Here is a 21,067-nt window from a genome sequence, read left to right as displayed (position 1 = left end):
CTCTGGGTTGAGAAAGTCACTCTCAACCCACACAATGAAGGCTGTTTCACCTTGTCTTTTTTTTTTTTTTCTCTGTTGAAAGTTGTACTTGTCAAATTAATGGCATACAAATTAGACAAATTTAATAAGTGAAAATTACAATTTTGGATATTCTTGCACTCTATGTACTAATGAAGGATGTATAAACACATATGAAGTAGGCAGAATATAAACCTCAGTAAAGCCTATACAAGTTAAAAGTTAGCTTGAAAATCCCCATCTCAATATTTGGTAAAGTAATGCATGTTATGAAAGTCCAAAGTTGGAAAGGTAAAGTTAGAAAACCCACCACCACATGTGAAGTTGGAGTCCTTGTAAAAACGAATAATAATTTTCAAATGTCATAATTATTGTAAAAATAAATATTATAAATTTTCCATGTAAAATAGTTTTCTAAATAAATAAATAATATTAGCTTGTGAGTTTTAGAATTAAAAATGGAGAGTTTGAAGCTGGGTCTCTGACCAAAGCCCATGTGCAAGGATTCCTTACAAGTTGTCCTATTCTTTCTCACATTTTCGAACGGCCAAAACGCCCACCGTTAGCTTATTTATTTATCTATTTGCATCATATTTTAATTTTTTTAAAAAAATTTATTTATCAATTTGTATCATATTTTAATTTCAATATTGGCCGATCCCCATCCCCATGATGACATTTTATTAGAAGTTGTTATATTTTTACGTCCTTTGTATCAGTTGGTAACTAGGATAATGTATGCTAATTTTAACCCGCCCAACCAATTTCAATAATATTCAATTATTTAAAACACTACTTGAAAACAATGTCTAGAGATATCATGTGGGAATGAAAAGAACTAAACAACGGCGATATCTTGTCTGATCCCTAAGTCTGACAGAATAATTAACATTTTTGATAAATAATAAACTTGGAATGAAATCCATTTTGATTAGATAGGTGGTGCGTGTCTTTGTATCAGAGAGACTAGTATTCGAAACTCACCCTTTCAAATATTCGTTTTTCGTCCATTAAGTATTTACCATAATAGTTTGAGTCTAGGTAATATCTAGTAAGGACGTAATATAATTACTCCCAATAGCAGAATATACACAACAGTCAATAACTTCATGGTTTAGTTATTAAGGTTCAAAGGTATTGTTTCAACCAAAAAAAAGGTTCAATGGTATTAGTGACATTTTAAACCAAGCTAACTCACTAACCAAATGTGAGGAAACAAATAAAAATGTAGACAATATTAATCAAGCAAATAATAGCTCTTAATAATTAGTTTTTATGCTTTTGGTCTCTCTACAAAGATTGATTTCTTGTCCCAAGATCTTATTATCTCAAAGAAAGTGAAGTAAACTACAAAACATGAGAAGATTTGGGAATATATGTATGTATTTTGAATATAGAACAATCCATTTAGTAACCAAATAATTAAACCTAAATGTTGAATAAGAAACAAAAAAAAAGTAACTTCATGTGATTTCAACTCGTTTAGAGAAATTAATACTTCCTAGTGAACAGGGGTGCCCGAGCACAAAACAACTAAAGTGTCTGTTTTGAATCCTAACGTAATTGAGGGTTTCATATTTTAGATTTTGTATGTCACTTCTAAGATAATAATTATTGTCTTAACAAAAAAAAAATTATTATTTTTAAATAAATTTGTAATTTGATTGAAGTTATTTGTTTTCTTTTTGAGAATAGGCTATTGCCAAACTTTATTAGCTACTGGAGCAAACATTCATATTGGCTAAATCTGTCGTCAATTAACTTATAATGCATCTGAGAGTATCATAAATCTCACATTCTGATTAAGATCAACATTAAAATAATATTTTGCTAACAAGTGTGCTACTATATTAGCTTCACGAGGACAATATTGGAAGGTACTACTTCGGAGATTACCCACTTCACTTTGAATTTCCATAATGATCGCTCTAATTCTCCACGGAGATTCCTCCAATTCTTTGGACAAACATGAATCACATTCATTGCATCACCTTCCATGACACACTCATACTCTGAGAGCTTCATTGCCTATTAGACTGTCAACCTAGCAATTCTAGCTTATACTTTCATAGCTGATGTCGCTGCCCAACTTTGAACCAATGCCATAATAAATACTCCTCACTGTTTCTGTAGACTGCTGTTCCTACGGCCTTACCGCTATACATTAATTGAGTTTGGTCTTGAATATTATAAGGCTAGAACAAAAACTGGATTTGGATACGGATATCATGATGACCAACCAGAATCCCAAGGGAAGGGAGGGATTACTCTTGGATCTTGGTGGTTTGGAGGCCCATGAAGATGGACTGCTTGGCCGGTCGGCCTCATCCAACTTACTACTGTTATTACAAATTTTAATTTCTCACCAGATTTTATAGAGTTATTGGAAGTATATGGATGGCCCCATTATTTTTTTTTCTTGTATATAATGGAACCCGCACGCTCAGCTAGCTATATAGACCTGTCGTTGGTTGCTTTGTTTTTCTATAGTATAAATCCATAAAATGGGGATTATGCAGAGAATGTGTAACCATTATTAAACCACCACCCCACAAGACACCCACGGATTGCTACCTAAAAAACACATACAAACTTATATCAGATATGGCAGGTGGTAAGAGAGAGAGAGAGAGAGAGAGAGAGAGAGAGAGAGAGAGAGAGAGAGAGAGAGAGAGAGAGAGAGAGAGAGAGAGTAGTAACAATGCATGCATGGAGATGCAGTACTAGTGGTTCATATTCTTAAGGTATCCGACCGTACATACGGATCCCTGCTGATAATCCCATTGTAATTAATTGATCATCATTATAATATATGTCTTTCCAATATTATGAGAGACCAAAATTCTAATCTTAAACTACCATTTACAAAAAAACTTGGTCATGAAACTCCCTTTTGTACTTTAGACATATGTGATATATTTTAGACACACTCGAACAGTTGAACATGTTGTACCTACATGGATAGCCACAGTCTCCTTCACTAGTATCTAATTGTGGTCATATATTATACGTAACATTTGTTTTTTTAGGTTATGAATTGTTGAAAGTGTCTTGAATATGGATTGATATCTAACTGGATTTGCAACCCACAACTCCTTAATTACAATCTTTGGCGCAAAATTTTAGACTTGTTAGCAGGGTTGATCACCAGGACAAGAGCTGGTATGCAAGACATGGCTCATATTAAGGCGGTTAATAGTGTTAGCCGTTTCATTATATTTAAAGAGAGAGTCGGTACTGAGGAGATGTGTCGTTGAGATTAGAGTTTTAGTGGCTATGCAACCCACAAACTTAGAGATATTAGTAGAAGAATTCTCACGAACCTCTCGTGTAACTTGTTTGCTTATCATAGCAGAAATCATTGCGTCGTGTCACCGTGGAGTAGGTCTCACCAACCGCACCACGTAAATCTCTTTTGTTCTGTGTGATTGTTTATTTCCTATTACTTTTCTTGGTTTAATCGATTTCGTCGCAGCAACAAGTCTTTCTTCAATATATGATAAGTCAAATCAAGACAGTAAACTTTAATCTCCTCACTTAAGAGATATACAAAAGTGTGTTTCATAAGAGTAATATATAAGTCATTTTGAATAATAAGTCATTTAGCTAGTGTGTTTGGGATAACAAATCCTTTTGATGTCCTCTTAAGAATTCAATACATGTGCTTATTGTCGAGTGCATGCATGCATGCATGAATGATATGCAAAGTGCACTTATAAGAGGAGGCCAATAATGGAAAATGGTGAACAATAAAAGCCTCACTAATGAATCTGCCCTTCATCTAGTTTAGAGTTACAAATTAAAATAATGAAAAAAAAAGAATAAAACTAATTCAACAACTTCATCAAGTGATCAAATGGTACTAATTTTGACCAGTAATAGTTTATTGATGTGAATCTTGATAATCGATTTCCTGACTTAGAAATTAGATTTGAAAACTTTGGAATTTTCTCCATTTTGATCCCTTTATATCTAATCTAATTACTATTCAAACATCACATATTGTATTTGCATGTTCCTTGAATTTAAACTTTCACATCATGTTAGAGTTTAAAATAGGTTCAGTAGTTGGTAGTCCAAATTTGAAGATTCTTCAAATCTCCCTATCTTAGACTCGTGAGCCTCGTAACAACTATCGATATTGTCTCCAGCTTTAACACTCACATTTGAATTTATAGAAAACAAGGTTTTATTTGTGATGAAGGTTTCACAAGTTCACCCAAAAGACTTTGACATTTATAAATTTGTGCACACTTTCTGGGCGCTCCCGAAAGATGTAAGACTATTATGTCACATACGATGTTGATGTGTTGTAGTCCCCCATTACTTGTCTTAAGTTTATAGTCATCAAACTCAAGATCAATTGTTCTAACAACAAAAAAGAAACTCAAGATCAATTGACATTGAGTGGGATGACCGATACATTATGTATTCTTCGTTACAACCTCCATTCTCCCATGTAAGATTATTCTTCCACGCTCTGTCACGTGTGGCCTTTTTTGAACTTAACAAAATTTTTTTTCGATCAACTATTATACAATGTTAAATTTGTAACTAGTCATCGAATTCAAAACCAATTTGCAATGAGTGTAGGTGACCTACACAATTCAAAGTTTTTTTTAAGTAGATTCATGATCTCATGGAGGCTTACTTACGAACAAAACTTACTTGCGAACAAAACTCCGTACTTGTTAGATGTAGACTAAGACCTGTGTCAAACGGAAAAAGTATCGATGACTTCTGGGGCTTCTAAAAAAGAAATATCAAGAGAGGGAGAGAGAAGTGGTGGGTGGGGAAAGGTAAACCAAATAAAGATTCTACTAACTAGATTACTTATTTTAATATGAACACCCTGCCTTGTTCTCTTCTTCCTTTGTTTAATCAACCTTCAATCAAACAAAGATGTATTGGTTAACTTTTAATGTGATTAACTAGATTAGATTAGAGAAACATTAATCTTCATGTTCTCGGCCGCACTACATGGAACATTTTCATTTTTCTCTCAAATTTATTAACTGTCTTTATGTTTTTTTTTTTTTTAATTGTTGCAAGAACTGTCTTTATGTGAATAAAATTAAAAAATGAAAGCACATGGGTGGGGGTCACACACCAAACTCATCATACAAACTATCCCTTCCATTTTCTCTCTTTAAATTAACAATTTAAAATTTGTTTAATCTCCTTGGGAGGTTTTGGGCTTTATTAGACACAGCCAAGATGAGAAAATGGGGTGTTCATGAAAGGAACTCCATACCTGATGATGATAGTTGATTCCTTTGGAACATATGGGCTGTCTCTCTTTCTTTCTCTCTCTCTCTCTCTCTATCTTAATATATTATTCAGCCGCTTCCTCTCGCCTTTGACAATTTTATACTAACAAATAGCCGCAAACAATTGTACTGAAACTAGTACGTTTAAAGAAGTAGGTCGTAAAACAAATAAACACAAACAATTGTCCTGACACTACATACATTTTAAAGTAGTTCGTAAATACTTTTGTTTGATGCCAAAATTCATCTGAGTTAAATTTGGAGTACTTATAAAAAATCCCACAAATTTTTTCAAAAGTACGGGTCTATCTAAGATTTATTTGTACTCTAAATATTTGACGAAAATTGGGGGAAGATGTGCCATGAAGTTGACAACATATATATCATATTTTTGCTCTCGCTTATATTACTAATAATGAAAAAAAAAAGAATAAAACTAATTCAACTTCATCAAGTGATCAAATGGTACTTATTTTGACCAATAATAGTTTATTGACGTGAATCTTGATAATCGATTTCCTGACTTAGAAATTAGATTTGAAAACTTGGAATGATTGATATCGTTCTTTATGAAAACTCCGAAATCATGCGCGGCCTATTTCTTTCCAGTCTCCCTCCCTCTCTCAATGCTCCAGCAAATGTTTTTGTTGGCCAGATAGTACAATAACTACGTAACGAGCAATTTGAATTTTACCTCTACCATATATATAGGAACTTCAACTGGCGAAACGTCGATTTTAATTAAGGAGAAGAAAATACAGGAAACAAGAGCAGAGTTTTTCAAACCTCTCTAGCTGTGGGAGTTCTTCCTTGTGTTTATCCAATCACCCAATGTTTCCAGTGTGTGATGGCATTAAAGATCCCGAAATGTGCAATATTTCTTCGTCCAAGCTACAAGAAGAGAAGGATTCATAACAACCACCACTAGAATTACCAGAACAGTTTATATTATTTTCGAACAAACCGTTCTCTATAATCAAATTTGTTACTGTTAAAACATTATATTGACTACATTGATGCTGAGATACTTGAATGGAATTCACTATCAGGGAGGTACTAGCATGAACATAGGTGTTCTACTTACGATGGAATTGATCCCGGTTTCACTACCATTATTGGGTCAGGGGTAAGATGACCTTCGATTTGAAAAGACATAGGCTGGACTACATCAATATAAGCCCCAATGCCGGAATAAAAGACTAGCATGAGCATATTTTTCTTATGGAGGAATTTACCCTCGTTACTATAACATGCATCGGGTTAGATGTAAGATGTCTATGGGTTTCAAAAACCATAGGCTGGACTATGCCAATATAAGCCTCACATCTAGGTTCCTATCTTCCTATATTGGCTTGCATTGAAGCTCAAATCTAGTAACTGATTAATCTGGTCTTTGAGCTATCATAGTTTGTTTACACCTTTTGGTAGGAAGATGAGCTATACGTGAAGTACTTGATTCCAACTCTATGCAGAAGTCAATCTCCCCACATGGTTGCAATTATGGTGTTGAACATATAAGGTTGCCACAACGTAGAGGGATTGACTTCGGCATAAATTGGCTCAAACTCCTTAGAGATTCACTCCAACTAAACTAAGAGAGCTGAAAGACTAAATTTACCATTTACTAAATCTGGGGTTTTCAAGGCAGATGACATATGAATCTGGACTTTGATCGTCAGAGAGTGGTACGCTGGTAGTTCAACCTTGGCGTTGGTCGAGGATTTTGGGTTAAGTAGAGCTCACAATAGGAAAGAAAAAAACATGTGTGGGCCGGACTTGGGCGCCAAACTCAGGGAGAATATCTATTAACAGAAGAGAATCATGAGAAGAATGAAACCCAAAGGAAGAGGAATCTGACTCAAAAGAAGGAAACAAATTTACTTAATATAGTTTTCCGCTCTTGAGACATATTCCTCTAGGTTTGCTTCTTCTCTTGATTCTCTTCCCTTATTAGTATCGAGTATTGACAAGGGCCCAATTTGGATTGTTATAGCCGATGTTCAGATTTATAGCCTTTTTTCACTAACAACCAAGAATATAAAGTATAGGTCCTCTCCACTCATTGCCAATTGGTTTTGAGTTGGATGACCACAAACTTAACATGGTATCAGAGCTAGGCCCACACGTGATAGGCTCAAAAGCCACACGTGCTCCACGTCACCCGTAAAGAAAACAAATACACGTGTTAGGCTCAAAGAACGTCACACGTGAGGGGGCGTGTGAGAATAGTCCCACATGGGAGAATGGGAAACTAACAACCAAGAATATAAAGTACAGGTCCTCTCCACTCATTGCCAATTGGTTTTGAGTTAGATGACCACAAACTTAACATTCACCGGATATTACTCTAACAAGACCTAACAAAAATCTATTTAACATAAAGAACAAGTAAATATTTCTTTTCTAGAAAAAGGTGTAAATGTTGCAGCCATTAGGAGGAGGGGAAGAGATGCAAGTCACAATTAGCATGAACTACTATTGGATCTTTTGAAGAGCATAAAATAATTTATCACATCTTCAATAAAAGCGGATTCTGCTCCAACTCTGATCACTTGTCGCTTGTGAGATTTACTAGCAAACACTTCCTGGCCGTGTTTCTAAGTATCATCGGAGTAATACATGAAGCAACATAAACTTAGTATTTTGAGATCATAAAAGTTGAGACATTCACCACTTTCAAAAGAATAAACTTTAAAACAAAACAAGCAATGAGTACTCACAAATTTATATTTGAATTCGTTCCTAATATCTTCTTCCATGATAACAGCAGAAGAAAAGGCCAGGACAATGATATGTATTAATTGATTCTTTTCCAAGCTTCACCACCTTCCCTTCTGAATTTGTAAGTATAAAACACTGAGTCAAGGGAAGAAACTTCATGGTGGGAGTCCCTAAAAATTGAAGTGGATATAGGTATTTGGGTAGCATGGTGGATTTCGAACAAAACAGAAACAAGCAAGAAAAAATTCTCAAAATATCGAAGACAACAAACTAAGAAGTTTAATAAATTCAGGATAGACAACTTCAAAAACAGATATTTAGATTCATAGACTGGGGTATATCACAAATGAAGGACCTTCAAGAACATAGTAATCTTGACTAGTTTAAATGACCAATGTTTTAAAATATGGTTTTACGTCTCAAGGTGGTTTGGTCTGACAAGGGCTTACGGCTCAATGCAAAAAGGCGTGAACTATTTGTTTGTATGAAAATTGAAATCAACTATGTAACATAACATAGGTTGTCTACTTTACTACCATAATATGAAGTCTTTAAGTGTTCAAATATAATAATGTTTTTGTGTTGTCCAACAACTCAAAAATAACAAGTGACTTCAGTTGCACGCGTTTTATTATCAGGTTCAAATACCTATTCCTAGAGGCATCAAGTGACCACCTCGCCTCAAGGTGCGGCTTGAGGCCTATGCCTTTGAACGTTATTTTAAAGCAATGTAAATAACCCAATTGCTAAACCTAACTTCATTAACAAGTACAGGCATGTCCCCTAAAAGCATGTCTTGTTTTGGAGAAAAGACTAAGAATTTAGCTTTTAGGATCACCCCTAGGTATGGATGAATCCGGAAAGGATCTCTCATTTTTTTGGGTTAATTCCAATTTGGCCCCCTAAAGATGACCAACTGATCAAAATGGCCCCATAAAGATGACCAACTTCCAATATGGCCCCCTTTTTCATCTTTCCGTCAATTTCACTGTTAGGGGTTAGTGCGCTGTCAATTTTCTCCCAAAAATACCCCTGCCGTATCTACCCCCAATCTTTGATGACCCGCGCAAATATTTATGGTCCCCAGACCTGTCCCATCAATCCAAATCAATTTACTCATCATTAATAACCCTTCACCTACTCACCATAAATACCCCAAAAACATCATCCATTTTTTAAATCCAACATACTTCCTCCATTGTTCAACAAAAAAACCAGAAACCTCCATTCCCTCTATCTCTCTACTCTCTCTATTCAATTTGTTGCTACTAGAAAAATCACCCATGATCTTTGCATATAAATTTTTAATATTTATTGACCAATACCAAGAACAACTAAAACAAATGTAAGAATATCAAGATTTAGGAAACAACAAGTCAAACTCACTCTCCCAAATGAAGAGACAATAATGCTCATAACAATCTCTCCAATCCAGTAATGCCATTAACAAGGTAAGTCAGTACAACTCACACACCCATAGCAATTAAACATATATATAGTATATATTGGACTGAATTTGGGGTCATTACCTTTAGGATGAACCACCAGCAATTTCAAAATAGAACCAAATGTGAGCAATCTCCAAAAGCAACTTCAAATCTCAAACTCCACAATATAGATCAAATATTATGATTGAACATAAAAAATATTCTAAAACAAGCCGAGATTAATGATTAAACCTAATTTACAATCAACAACTCAGATTACTAAAGTTGATTCCACATTTCAATATGCTTTAATACGATGAAAATGAAAACCTCTATGAAATTAAAGAGATTACTCAAATACGCATTTTTAGAGCATTCAACGATCTGATTCAGACAGAAACGAAATGGAAAAGTCTACGAGGTTCTTGAGTTTGATCATCATCGAGTGTTGAGATATTTTTTTAGAGAGAGGGAGAGAATGGGAATAGGTGGGGTTTATCTTGTTGGTCACTTCTATCCATATTTATAGTAAGGGTTTATCCGTCTTCATTGGTTTTACAGACAAACACCGTAGTGTAGGTAAATGGTAATAATCTCTCAAGGGTTATCTAAACTGTTGGTGATGTCCCGGTGATGACAGCAAAAGATGGCGATGCCGGTATACCGGTTACCGAAAGAGGATGAAAGTAAATAATGGAGGAACTTTAGGATTTATAGTATCGGATCCGGGTATAAGAATATCAAGATTTAGGAAAGAAGATGGGTTTTGGGTTGGTGGTGGAGGGCAAGATAAAAGATCAACAAAGTTAGAAAGAGAATCAAAGTATAGAGAAGCTGATTGTTATTGTTGGTGGTAGTGGTGGTTGTTGGTGGTGGTGGTGGAAGTGGCAAAGAAAGCAGAGAAGTCTTCATCTTCACCATTGATGACTATATACTTCCACTATTACCAGAATCCATTTTAGAGGGAGAGAGTGAAAAGTATATATATATATATATATACTATATATTATAAATTTTATATATATAGTGTGTCACTTTTAGCATTAAATGCGCGGGTCATCAAAGATTGGGGGTAGACACGGGCAGGGGTATTTTTGGGAGTAAATTGACAGCGCACAAACCCCTAACGGTGAAATTGACGGAAAGATGAAAAAGGGGGCCATATTAGAAGCTGGTCATCTTTAGGGGGTCATTTTAGTGAGTTGGTCATCTTTAGGGGGACAAAATGGAATTAACCCTTTTTTTTTTTTGTTGAACTATCTCTCATTTTTATTTGGAAGGATGTAATTTAAACCTTCAATTTTGCATCTGAAGCTTTTAATCCGTCCATTACAATTGCTATTAAGGATCAAGACTTCCCCTCCATATAAATTCTAGGGTTTCGAAATGTGAAAGAAGTTCTGCTGGCATTTACGTATGGACTATTCGAATGTTGGGGACGCATGAGAGAGACAGAGGTGCTTGTTGAGTAGCTTTAATGGCGGTTCATGGATTCGTTGTAGCGGGGCCTGCCTGGCGAGAGAAGGCGCGGGAATAGAAAGAACTAGGGTTTTATGAATTCTAGCGGGTACTATTGCGGGTCACAATCACTGGCGGGTGAGTGAGTAATCTCATATTCAATTCAATAATATGGATCTCGCCGAGAACCCCTGATAGGCGTGCATAAAGGAAAAAAAGAGATGAAGAGATAACAGATCAATGGGACCTCTCATGTTTATTGAGTCGGTCGCTGGACCTAATCCGTGTTGGGTTTAAAAAACACGGACTCAGACCAGTCTGAGACCAATAGCCTAGGGAATGTCAAAAGTGGCACGGCAGAAGAGCAAAAAACCTAGGACGCGTTTAGAGGCACCCAAATATAATTGTTTGGAAGAGTATTGTAAATGCTAGATGAGTATTTTCATATCAAGCTCAGTAGGTTCCATACTTACCGTCCAATTTAAACAATGGATGACAGTCGGGGCTTCTCAGGTGTTATTCTTATGACTAATTTTTGTCCGTTCTTTTGGAATTTATATCAAAGTTTGTTGGTAGCATGCAGATTTTAACAGTTGGGACCTTGTAGGAGGTTAGTTGATGTCTATATGTTACGATCCAGCCGAGTGACCTTTCAATGTTGTCATCAATTAGAGGTCAACGCATGGCTCAAGGTTTTGTTACCGGTCTGGGCTCTGGATACTTGTCTAAGTCATGTGGGACTACTTGAGGCCTCAGACACAATAGCACTCGCACGCGTGGCCCCTAAACAACTTAAGGCCAAGAGGCTGAGAACTCGGAGAATGTAGATTATAGAAAATTGGTGTTCTTGTTGGGCACGATCCATGGAACTAAATTAGGATCTTCTACAGAGATGAGTTTTGCTAAACAGTAAAAGGCGGCTATAATAACATTTGCTCTCTAATCTGAACTATTATCATCATCACCATGAAAAGATCCAACACAAGAATCCTACAAGGGTCAAGGTACAATAAATAATCAGTTGTGTTTCACAATCTCGAATTCCTTCATCCTCATATCCTCACAAAATCAAGCCTAAATTACAAGACAGATAGATCATTCTTTCATAAACTAAAGCCTTCACAGTTAGAAAAGATAAATAACCATAGAAATGAAATATCATTCAGATATAAAATCACACACATCCTTCTGAGAAGCTAAAGAGTCTGACCTCAATTTGAGATGCCATTGATTTATCTCAAGATCATTTGTTCATACTCTCACTGGCTTCTGTAAAATTGCTGATAAGTAAACTTGAGATCTTCTTGTTTTAGTAGAATTCTCACCCACTACCCATTTCAATTTCTTATACCCAAATCGTTCGATCAATTTCGTTAGTACCATCTTTCGATCTTCATCTCCAAAGTAGAAATTATCCAACCAAAACAACCCACCAGCTCTCAAAACTCTATCCACATCAAACATTAAAAACTCCAATTTTTCCACTTGATCCCCATCGATTAATCGATTAGTCGAATGAACTATATCGAAAACATTATCATAAAAGGGAAACCTATGATCTAAACTTGAGTAAAGAGGAAAAAGACCTCTTGCTGCAATGAATTCATTAAAAGGTGCATCAACATTCAAAGTTGAAGTAAGTACTGTTACATTTCTTTCAGCCATTCTAGCTGCAAATGTACCAGACCCACCTCCAATATCAAACCCTAATCTAATTCTTCCATTTCCAAATGCTAAAACATCATCAATAAGGAAATCATTCTTACTTCCAGTTTTAACAAATCTATTTTTCTCACTAACTAAATCAAAACAACCATAACAATTACCACTAAGTTTCTTACTATTCAAACACTTAAAAATATTGCAACCAAGTCCACTCCAAGTAACAATTTTATCACTAACAGATTTCCAAAGTGAAATTGGAAAACGAGAAAGACCCACCTTTAATGGAGATTTAGTGAAGCATCTTCTTCTTGGTAATGGCTCACAACCTCTTAAAATCAGTTTCTGGGCAAGACTCCAATCATCAGGGCAAACCCCATTAACTTTATAATCCATATACTGAGTCATTAAATCAATAGATTTATCACAAGAATGACCAACTGAAGAAACCATTTCTGAAATTCCAGTTCTTGAATCTTTACCTAAAGGTAATGGTTGATGTTGTAAAAACAATTTGAGTTCATTTGGGAAATTGGGTTTTGCTGGATCAATTGTATCATACCCTAGAATTTCAATCTCCATCTTGTGTAACTTTTTTTCTGAAAATCTGATTTCTTTGAGTATTTGGGTAAGATGTTGAGAGATGAGTGTGTGAGGTTGATGATTATGGGTTGTTGGGTGGGTAGGTTTTGATATTGAGGAGTATTTGAAAGCATAAAGAGCAAAAAGATTAGTAGTAAGAACAGAGAAAATCATGAGTATGTTTAGAGTTGAAGAACAGAAAGTTGATTGTTTAAATCTTGCTGTTCCATCTCCAACATTCAGAGATACAGTACCCATTCTTGGCTTTCTTCTCCAAATCACCAAATCTAGAGAGAGAGAGAGAGAGAAGAAAGTAGAGAGAGAAACAGAGTAACTAGTATGGCGGTGGAGGTATGAAGGAATCTCAGATTTGGAGAGTGGAGTGAGAAGAAAGTGGGTGGAAAAGTAGGAGAGAGAGAGAGTATTTAACATTGGAAATTTTGGAACGTTCATGTAACTGTTGACTACACGTGGCGATAATCGGATGGTTTATAGACTTAAAGAAGGCAGAGGAGTTGTAGAAATTTTCGGGTGTTTTGGTATCCTGTCGGGTGTTGGGTCTCGTGACTGAAAATTGACTATATATGGTCTTAACCTTGAAAATAACAAAAGATTTAGTTGATAGGTTAGGTTAATGGGGAAAGCCTGAGCAATTAATACTTGTCCAGTATTCATTAATGGCAGAAACCTTCCTCATCAAATCTTTAACTACATTTTCTATAAGGACAATTATGGCCTATAGGTGCATAAGGTCTCAAAGAGTTTGGAATTTTAAGAACATTATTTGGCTGCTAAACATTTCTAAAAAAAAGTTATCGGACCATATTAGAACTGCAGTTCTGAAATGAAATTGTATACGGAGTTGGTTATTATTTTTTTATTTTTTCGTCAAATATCGGTCAAGTAGTTTACACACCAACCAAATGTATAAATTTGGACAAAACTACATTTCACCAAATATTTAACATTATTTACACATCATACCCAAGTTATTTTACGAAGGACTACGCCCTCAAAAGAAAAACATTATGTGGTTGACTTCGTTGAACTCCTTCCCTAATTTCTGTAATGTATTGTGGTTTTTTCGGATCAAGTTTTCAGACTAATTTGAATTCATGGGTCAATAAATTTCTCTGTAGGTTATGCAATTTGAGATGCTAAATACTTCTAATGTCACATTCTTATGTCTGATTCAGATTGATTTTCTAGCGTAAAAACTACCTCTAGAAACCTATAAGAATGGAAGGAAGCTAATGAGGAAGAGGAAATCGCATTAACATTCTAAAGTCGAACTCGTACGCAAAATACATTTTCTCGTAGACAATGACTCATGATTTTGATATTCGATTCTGATCGAGAATTTGATATTTGTTTGTGAAGGGAATGTTAATAGATTTTTGTGATCACGAAACTCCATGTTTATTTATATATGAATTGAAAGTAGTGAGAGAGAGAGAGAGAGATAGAGAAAGCGAGCTAGAGAGAGACATTAAGAGAGGGAGACGGCAAGATAGTAAGAGAAACATAGACCGTTAGAGAAAGAAAGTAATAGACAGAATAAAACAAAAAAGACAAATGGAGTGTCATCTTGAAATATATCTAATTATCCAACTCATCCATATTTCATTTTGAACCAATAGAAATCAAGTCGCCATATATTTCAAAAATAACTAATTATTTCTTTACAGATATAATCATGTCACATAAGTAAAAGAAACAAGTTAAGAATTTTGCATAGGAGATATTCAGGAATGGAGGATCTTTATTTTTTGCCACCTAGGAATGGGAATCTCACTTGGAACTTGACAAATATGACCAATTGAGATTTTTTTTGAGTTTTGCAATGGAAATGCTCTAATGTTGGAGATAATTTTTAAGAAAAAAAATCTGAAAAATCCTACATGACACTCTAAGTTGTGGAGTTGAGTGTTGCATTAGAGATGCTCTTAAGAAAGAATCTTTATTAAGAACATCTCCAATGGGACACTAAAGGAAAAGTCTAAAAATTCAGGAGTGTCAATTCATATTCTTTTTCTTACGTAGAAAAACAGACACACCATCAATTTTGTGTCTCTAATGATATCTATAAGATAACTTTGTTTAATAGACACTTGATTCCTAAATTTAATAGGAAAAATATATTTGAAAATAACATTTTATAATGGTTGGATTTTAAATATTGATGGGTTGACACTTTTTTTTTGTTGAAAGGTATTACAACAAACTACGAAGGAAAAATATATTTGAGAATACATTAATATAAAGATAGTATTACAACAAACTACGAAGAAAATTAAAATTACAGTACATAAAGTAGTAAAACAAAATAACAGAATAAAAGAAGTGCACAAAATATCTTCGATTTGTCGAACAGGGGTTGACACTTTCAGACACTTAAGATGACACTTTAAATTTATAGCTACTTCTTAAGAGTCTATAAAATAATAATTTCAACATCATCATTGAGTGTCGAACAGAGTGTTCCGTTGGAAATAGTTGTTAGACAAAAACTCTAAAACTTCGAATTGACAATTAATATCTTAGAGTTGAGTGATCCACTAGAGCATATACTATTGATACTTCGTGATGATGTGGGGACATTTATTATAGAGATTCTCAAAATAGACACTCTATTTTAGAGATGCTAGAAGCATCCCTAATGAAACACTCAAGAAAATTTTAAAAAATCTTTGTTGATAAGTGTAAACTAAGGTTCCCTCTATTAAGTGACAAAATATAAACATTCTAATTTTTTTTTTGTTCTGGTTAAGATCTCTAAAATAACTCTATTTAAGACACTTTAGTTTTAATTTGTCTCTCTTGAAAATCTCTATTGTAAATGATCCTGCAATCTGCATCATTACAGAGTGTCTAAGGGCATCTCCAACCTAAGCCTGTCTTAGGCTCTAAAAACCACGATTTCACTCAAAATCTTCAGCCACAACTCAGACCAAAAATTCAGCTCCGACCTCAGGCTCTCTTGAGCCCTAAAATTTGAATTTGAATTTTTTTTCTTTTTTACCCTTCCAACAACCATATTTTTCTCTATAGATAAAACTCTATTTCTCTAAAAACTCACATCAAACTCCATCTTCTTCTTTCTCTACAAACTTATCAAACTTCATCTTCCATATATTTTTTTCTATACCCTCTATCTTTCTCTACAAATGAACCCAATTTTATCTTATTGAACATGATGCTTGAAGAAGATGAATGAGATGCAGAAAGGGATGATGATGTCTTAGAATGTTAGAAGAAATAAAAAAGAATGCTACACGAAAATGTTATCGTTATGTTGGTTCTATTTCAGGTCTAGAACCAACATAACGAGATTTTTTTTATTGTGATGATTTTGAGTAAGATGAAGCCCTCGGTTTTGAGAAAGGAGAGGTCTGGTCGTGATTTTTTGAGAAAGGAAAGTGGGTTGAAGCTAGGGTTTTATGAATGTCCTTATCGGTAATTACAGTATAATATGAGGGACCACTTTTAGATTCCCATCAAAGATCCAGTTAAATCAATCCCCACGTCAGGAGCTCGGTTGGCTTGCCAACTCACCCGGCCGGGTTTCGGCCGGGAAATTAGCCGGGAAGAGTATCATTTCTGTTGTTTCTCTGTGTATCAATCAGTCGAGCAAATCAATAGGTGTTATCCTTCCAGGGAACTTCTCGCGCAACCACCTCAAGTGCATAGCATCTCCGATCTTAGTAGGTAAATTTGTAGCTACAAACACGATTCCCTATTTCTTCTGATGCTCTGAAATAATATATTCGAGTAAATTACACCTTCATCCAATGCCATCGTCGGGTCATGGAGCAACTAAATTGGACAACTAAGTGTTGCTACTCTTTCCAACAAAAGAGAAAGTGCTACTACTCTAGCTAGCTGCAGTCTATGTCTTTTCCGCTGAGATCTCAAGCGGACTTCGATTTACCACACTTGACTTTGAGAAGTTCTAACCGTTGTACGTTATCAAACGATTTGTTTTGTCACGACCATTCCAAAAGTATATCTCCTACCAAGAAACAAGCGAATAGACGTAAGCACGTGAATTAACCTCTGGACTTGGAGCGGCTCTGGAGTGGTTTCGATTTTAAGGCGGGCAGCTCTAAGGATAGAGGAAATCGTCTCAGGGGAGTTTGACTTTTCTAAAGAATGAGTCAATCAGATTTGACCAAACAAATCTTTTAAAGTATGCCACTACTTAATTTTATTCCAACAGGCAAATATGTCAACATATTTTGATTTCAGGACTAGAATTAAATTTTTGAGTAAAATGGTACCATATTTCTATGTGATTTAGTCTAAGTCACCCATATATGTTACTTTTTTTTTTCTTTCATTTTTAGTAGTTTTTCATTTTTTTTATTACTACACATAAATGTTTAGTATTAGACACGTGTATATACATATTATATTACAATTGTTAGGGCCATAATGTGTTAAGATCCTATATCACATTTCTCAATAAAAAAAAAGATCCTATATCACATGTAAAATGACCACAGGTAACTTTAATTGACTAGGTCGAAAGTCGAAACAAACTGACCCACTCCTTCCAAATATGAGTATGAGAGATACAAGTGGCGAAAATGACTCAAATTTCCTTTTCTTATGGAAACCCTACAGTAGGAACTAGGAACACCTCCATTTCACACTACCCTCTCACGTTTTTACTGTCTTTCATACTCTTACATAACTAGCAAATATTCTCTGGTGGAAAACAGTGTGACCTCACTCAGACCCTAGGAGGCTAGGAAACAGTGCCTTAGGAGGCAAGGAACTTCTTTTCACTCCAAGTCCAAGTAGCCTTGATATCAATTGTTAAATGGGATCAAAGCGTAATACCTTGTAGCCTGTACATCTTCATCCTGTAGCTCAGGCTCTGATACCAATTGTCAAATGGGTATCAGAGTGTAATATATCTTTAGCCTTTTATGTAGGCTCTGATACCAATTCTCATATGGGATCAGAGCACCATAGTCTATAGCCCGATAACAATTGTCAAAGGGTATCAGAGTGTAATATATCTTTAGCCTTTCATCTAGGCTCTGATACCAATTCTCATATGGGATCAGAGCACCATAGTCTATAGCCCGATAAAAATTGTCAAAGGGTATCAGAGTGTAATATATCTTTAGCCTTTCATCTAGGCTCCGATACCAATTCTCATATGGGATCAGAGCACCATAGTCTATAGCCTGATAACCAGGCTCTGATACCAATTCTCATATGGGATCAGAGCGCCATAATCTATAGTCTGCCCAACATCATTTTCTTACTGTTTTTTTTACCGATTTTTATGTTTTTTTTTAAAACGGGAGCAAGTTACTTCTACAATAAATTCACATCATAAATAACACAAAAAATCCCAATACCTTGAAACCAAAGAAATAGTTTTCTAGCAAAGAACTACAATCCATTGGAGTTCAAAAAGAAAAAACTACAGTCCATTGGAGGGTGAACTACATTTCTTTACTCTTCAATCTTGTTGAAAACTAAAATTTAGTTAACTTATTTTTATATTTTCTTTTGTTTAAGAGAAATAGTTCTTCAACAATACAACTACATTTAATTTATACTTCAATTTTACTGAAAACTAAAAGTAAGTTACTTTTGTTAACTTGTTTTTAAAAGAAATGGATCTTCAACAATACAACTACATTCCATTTATTCTTTAATCTTACTAAGAACTAAGAGTAATATACTTTCATTAACTTACTTTATATTTCTTTTGTTTAAAAGAAATGGATCTTCAATTACTGTCTAACTATTAATAAGGAAATACTGAGCAAATACCCTGATGAGATAAAACAGATAGCAAATACAAATGAATTGAACACAAAACCGAGGGATAGAAAGGAAAGATCTCAACTGAAAAAAGAACAAGATGCTTTCACATGGGTTGTTGCTACATTAGACAAGCAGGCTGTAAATGATAGTTTCATGCTATTCACTAGTGCAGCAGAAGTGGACAGACCGTTGGACATAATAGATGAAGAATTGATGCACTTGCAGAGGATGAGTAAGTACTTGTTTGGATTTGTTTCTAGCTGCTTCTAGTTTCATGCTATTCACTAGTGCAGCAGAAGTGGATAGACATTTGGACATAATAGGTCTAATCTGGATAGACAGTTGGACATAATAGTTTCTAGCTGCTTCTAGTTTCTTGGGTGCTTGTTTGTACTTGTTTAGGTAGAAAGTAGAATTAAACCATTTAAATACCTTGAGTAAGTTCTAGTTTCCAGGAGTTTGATTAGATTTGTTTAGAAACTGTAAATTGGTGCTTTGAAAACCTGTAAATCTGCACAATGCAATCAATCAGGTCACCAAAAGATAGATCGTAAAAGACAACTCGGTCATGAAATCATTATGAGAGACTATTTCAACGAAACTCGAACGTACGATGATATAATGTTTCGCGCACGCTACAGGATGAATTGCGATTTATTTTTGCGTATTCTCAAAGTTGCTGGGGAATACAAGCCCAAAATTACCGAAAGAATTAATACAATGGGCCAAAAAGGATTGTCACCTCATCAAAAAATTACATCTGTAATGAAGATGCTTGCAAATGGAAGTCCGAGAGATTCACAAGACGAATATTGTCGGATTGGTAAGTCTACTGTGATTGAATCTTTACGAGAATTTGCAATAGGAGTCATTCATGTCTTCGACCCTAAATACTTGAGGGATCCAAATGAATCCCAATATATCTAGACTCCTAGCACTTGGTGAATCACAAGGATTTTCTGGAATGCTAGAGATATTGATTGTATGCATTGGGAATGGAGTAAATGTCACGTCGTATGGTACGGAACCTACACTGGCCACCTTAGAGCCCCAACTAGGGGTGGGAATTGGGCGGGTATGGGCGTCTATGGACACTTGAAGCATCGAACAGACAATTTTGAAATTCACCTTGCCATTACCCGTCTAAGCCCATTAAGAAGCTCGGGTAATTCGGGTATGGGCGAGCGGGTAAGCTCATGACTTGAAACAATTCAATTTTTCCTCGCCTTTTATAAAGTCTCTAAACACCTTTCTTAATTCTGAAGAGACAATTTGGGATTAAAACTAGACATTATTTGTGATGTTCTTTGTAAGAATTGAACCTCACATTGATAACTGATGAAGAATTCTCATGAGATACAATATAAACTTATCCCTATCCTTGCTCCTGCAAAACCAAACATTACTTCAATAACCTACTAAGTATTCTCTTGGGTCATTGCAAAACAATGCATTGAGTTGGTATGGTTGCCCTTAAACATATTGTTTACCATCTTAACTAGGCTTAGCAACATAGACTGTTGGGCTTCATCAACCCAAAAAGTTGATGTAATTTGGTTGGTTATCATTGGACGACTTTAAGTGGGTGCGAGCATGGACAGATACGCGAGTAGAAGTTTTAACCCATGCTCGTCCCCCAAAATTTGCAGGCTAGGCGGGTTGTGCCCGAGACGGGAACGGGCGTCCATGGTCCTCGTTAGGCTCGGGTGCCCGTGGATGGGTGCGGGCTCATGTGCAGAATTCCCACCCCTAGCCCCAACTATCATCCTAGAAGCGGTTGCATCGTCAGATCTCCATATATGACATGCATTTTTTAGGATGTCTGGATCATGCAATGACATTAATGTTCTTGAGCGTTCACCGATTTTTGATAAACTGTTAAAGAGTCAGAGTCCCCCGATTAATTATGTAATTAATGACACACAATATGATATGTGTTATTATCTAACGTTCACCATATATGACATGCATTTTTTAGGATGTCTGGATCATGCAATGACATTAATGTTCTTGAGCGTTCACCGATTTTTGATAAACTGTTAATGGGTCAGACTATCAGAGTCCCCTGGTTAATTATGTAATTAATGACACACAATATGATATGGGTTATTATCTTACCGATGGGATATACCCTCAATA

General features: G+C 35.4%; 1 protein-coding gene across 1 annotated transcript; it reads right to left on the bottom strand.

Moving 5' to 3' along the window:
• Positions 1-8,008: 8,008 nt before the first annotated feature.
• On the bottom strand, positions 8,009-13,488 carry LOC147533624 (putative methyltransferase At1g29790). The gene is made up of 2 exons (XM_086648422.1): positions 12,105-13,488; positions 8,009-8,122 (listed from the first exon to the last, which is right to left on the bottom strand). The coding sequence occupies exon 1, from the start codon at positions 13,394-13,396 to the stop codon at positions 12,146-12,148; it is 1,251 nt and encodes a 416-aa protein (XP_086504548.1). The 5' UTR covers positions 13,397-13,488; the 3' UTR covers positions 8,009-8,122; positions 12,105-12,145.
• Positions 13,489-21,067: the final 7,579 nt, after the last annotated feature.

The sequence above is a fragment of the Eschscholzia californica genome, unplaced genomic scaffold (assembly GCF_041429995.1).
Source record: "Eschscholzia californica isolate CP2 unplaced genomic scaffold, dmEscCali1.0.p SCAF_6, whole genome shotgun sequence".
Classification (NCBI taxonomy): domain Eukaryota; kingdom Viridiplantae; phylum Streptophyta; class Magnoliopsida; order Ranunculales; family Papaveraceae; genus Eschscholzia; species Eschscholzia californica.
Note: the sequence above shows the minus strand (reverse complement) of the source record. Positions and strands in the feature narration are given on the sequence as shown.

Coding starts and splice junctions, on each gene's coding strand:
- LOC147533624 (XM_086648422.1), bottom strand. CDS start 13,396: ATGGGTACTGTATCTCTGAATGTTGGAGATGGAACAGCAAGATTTAAA.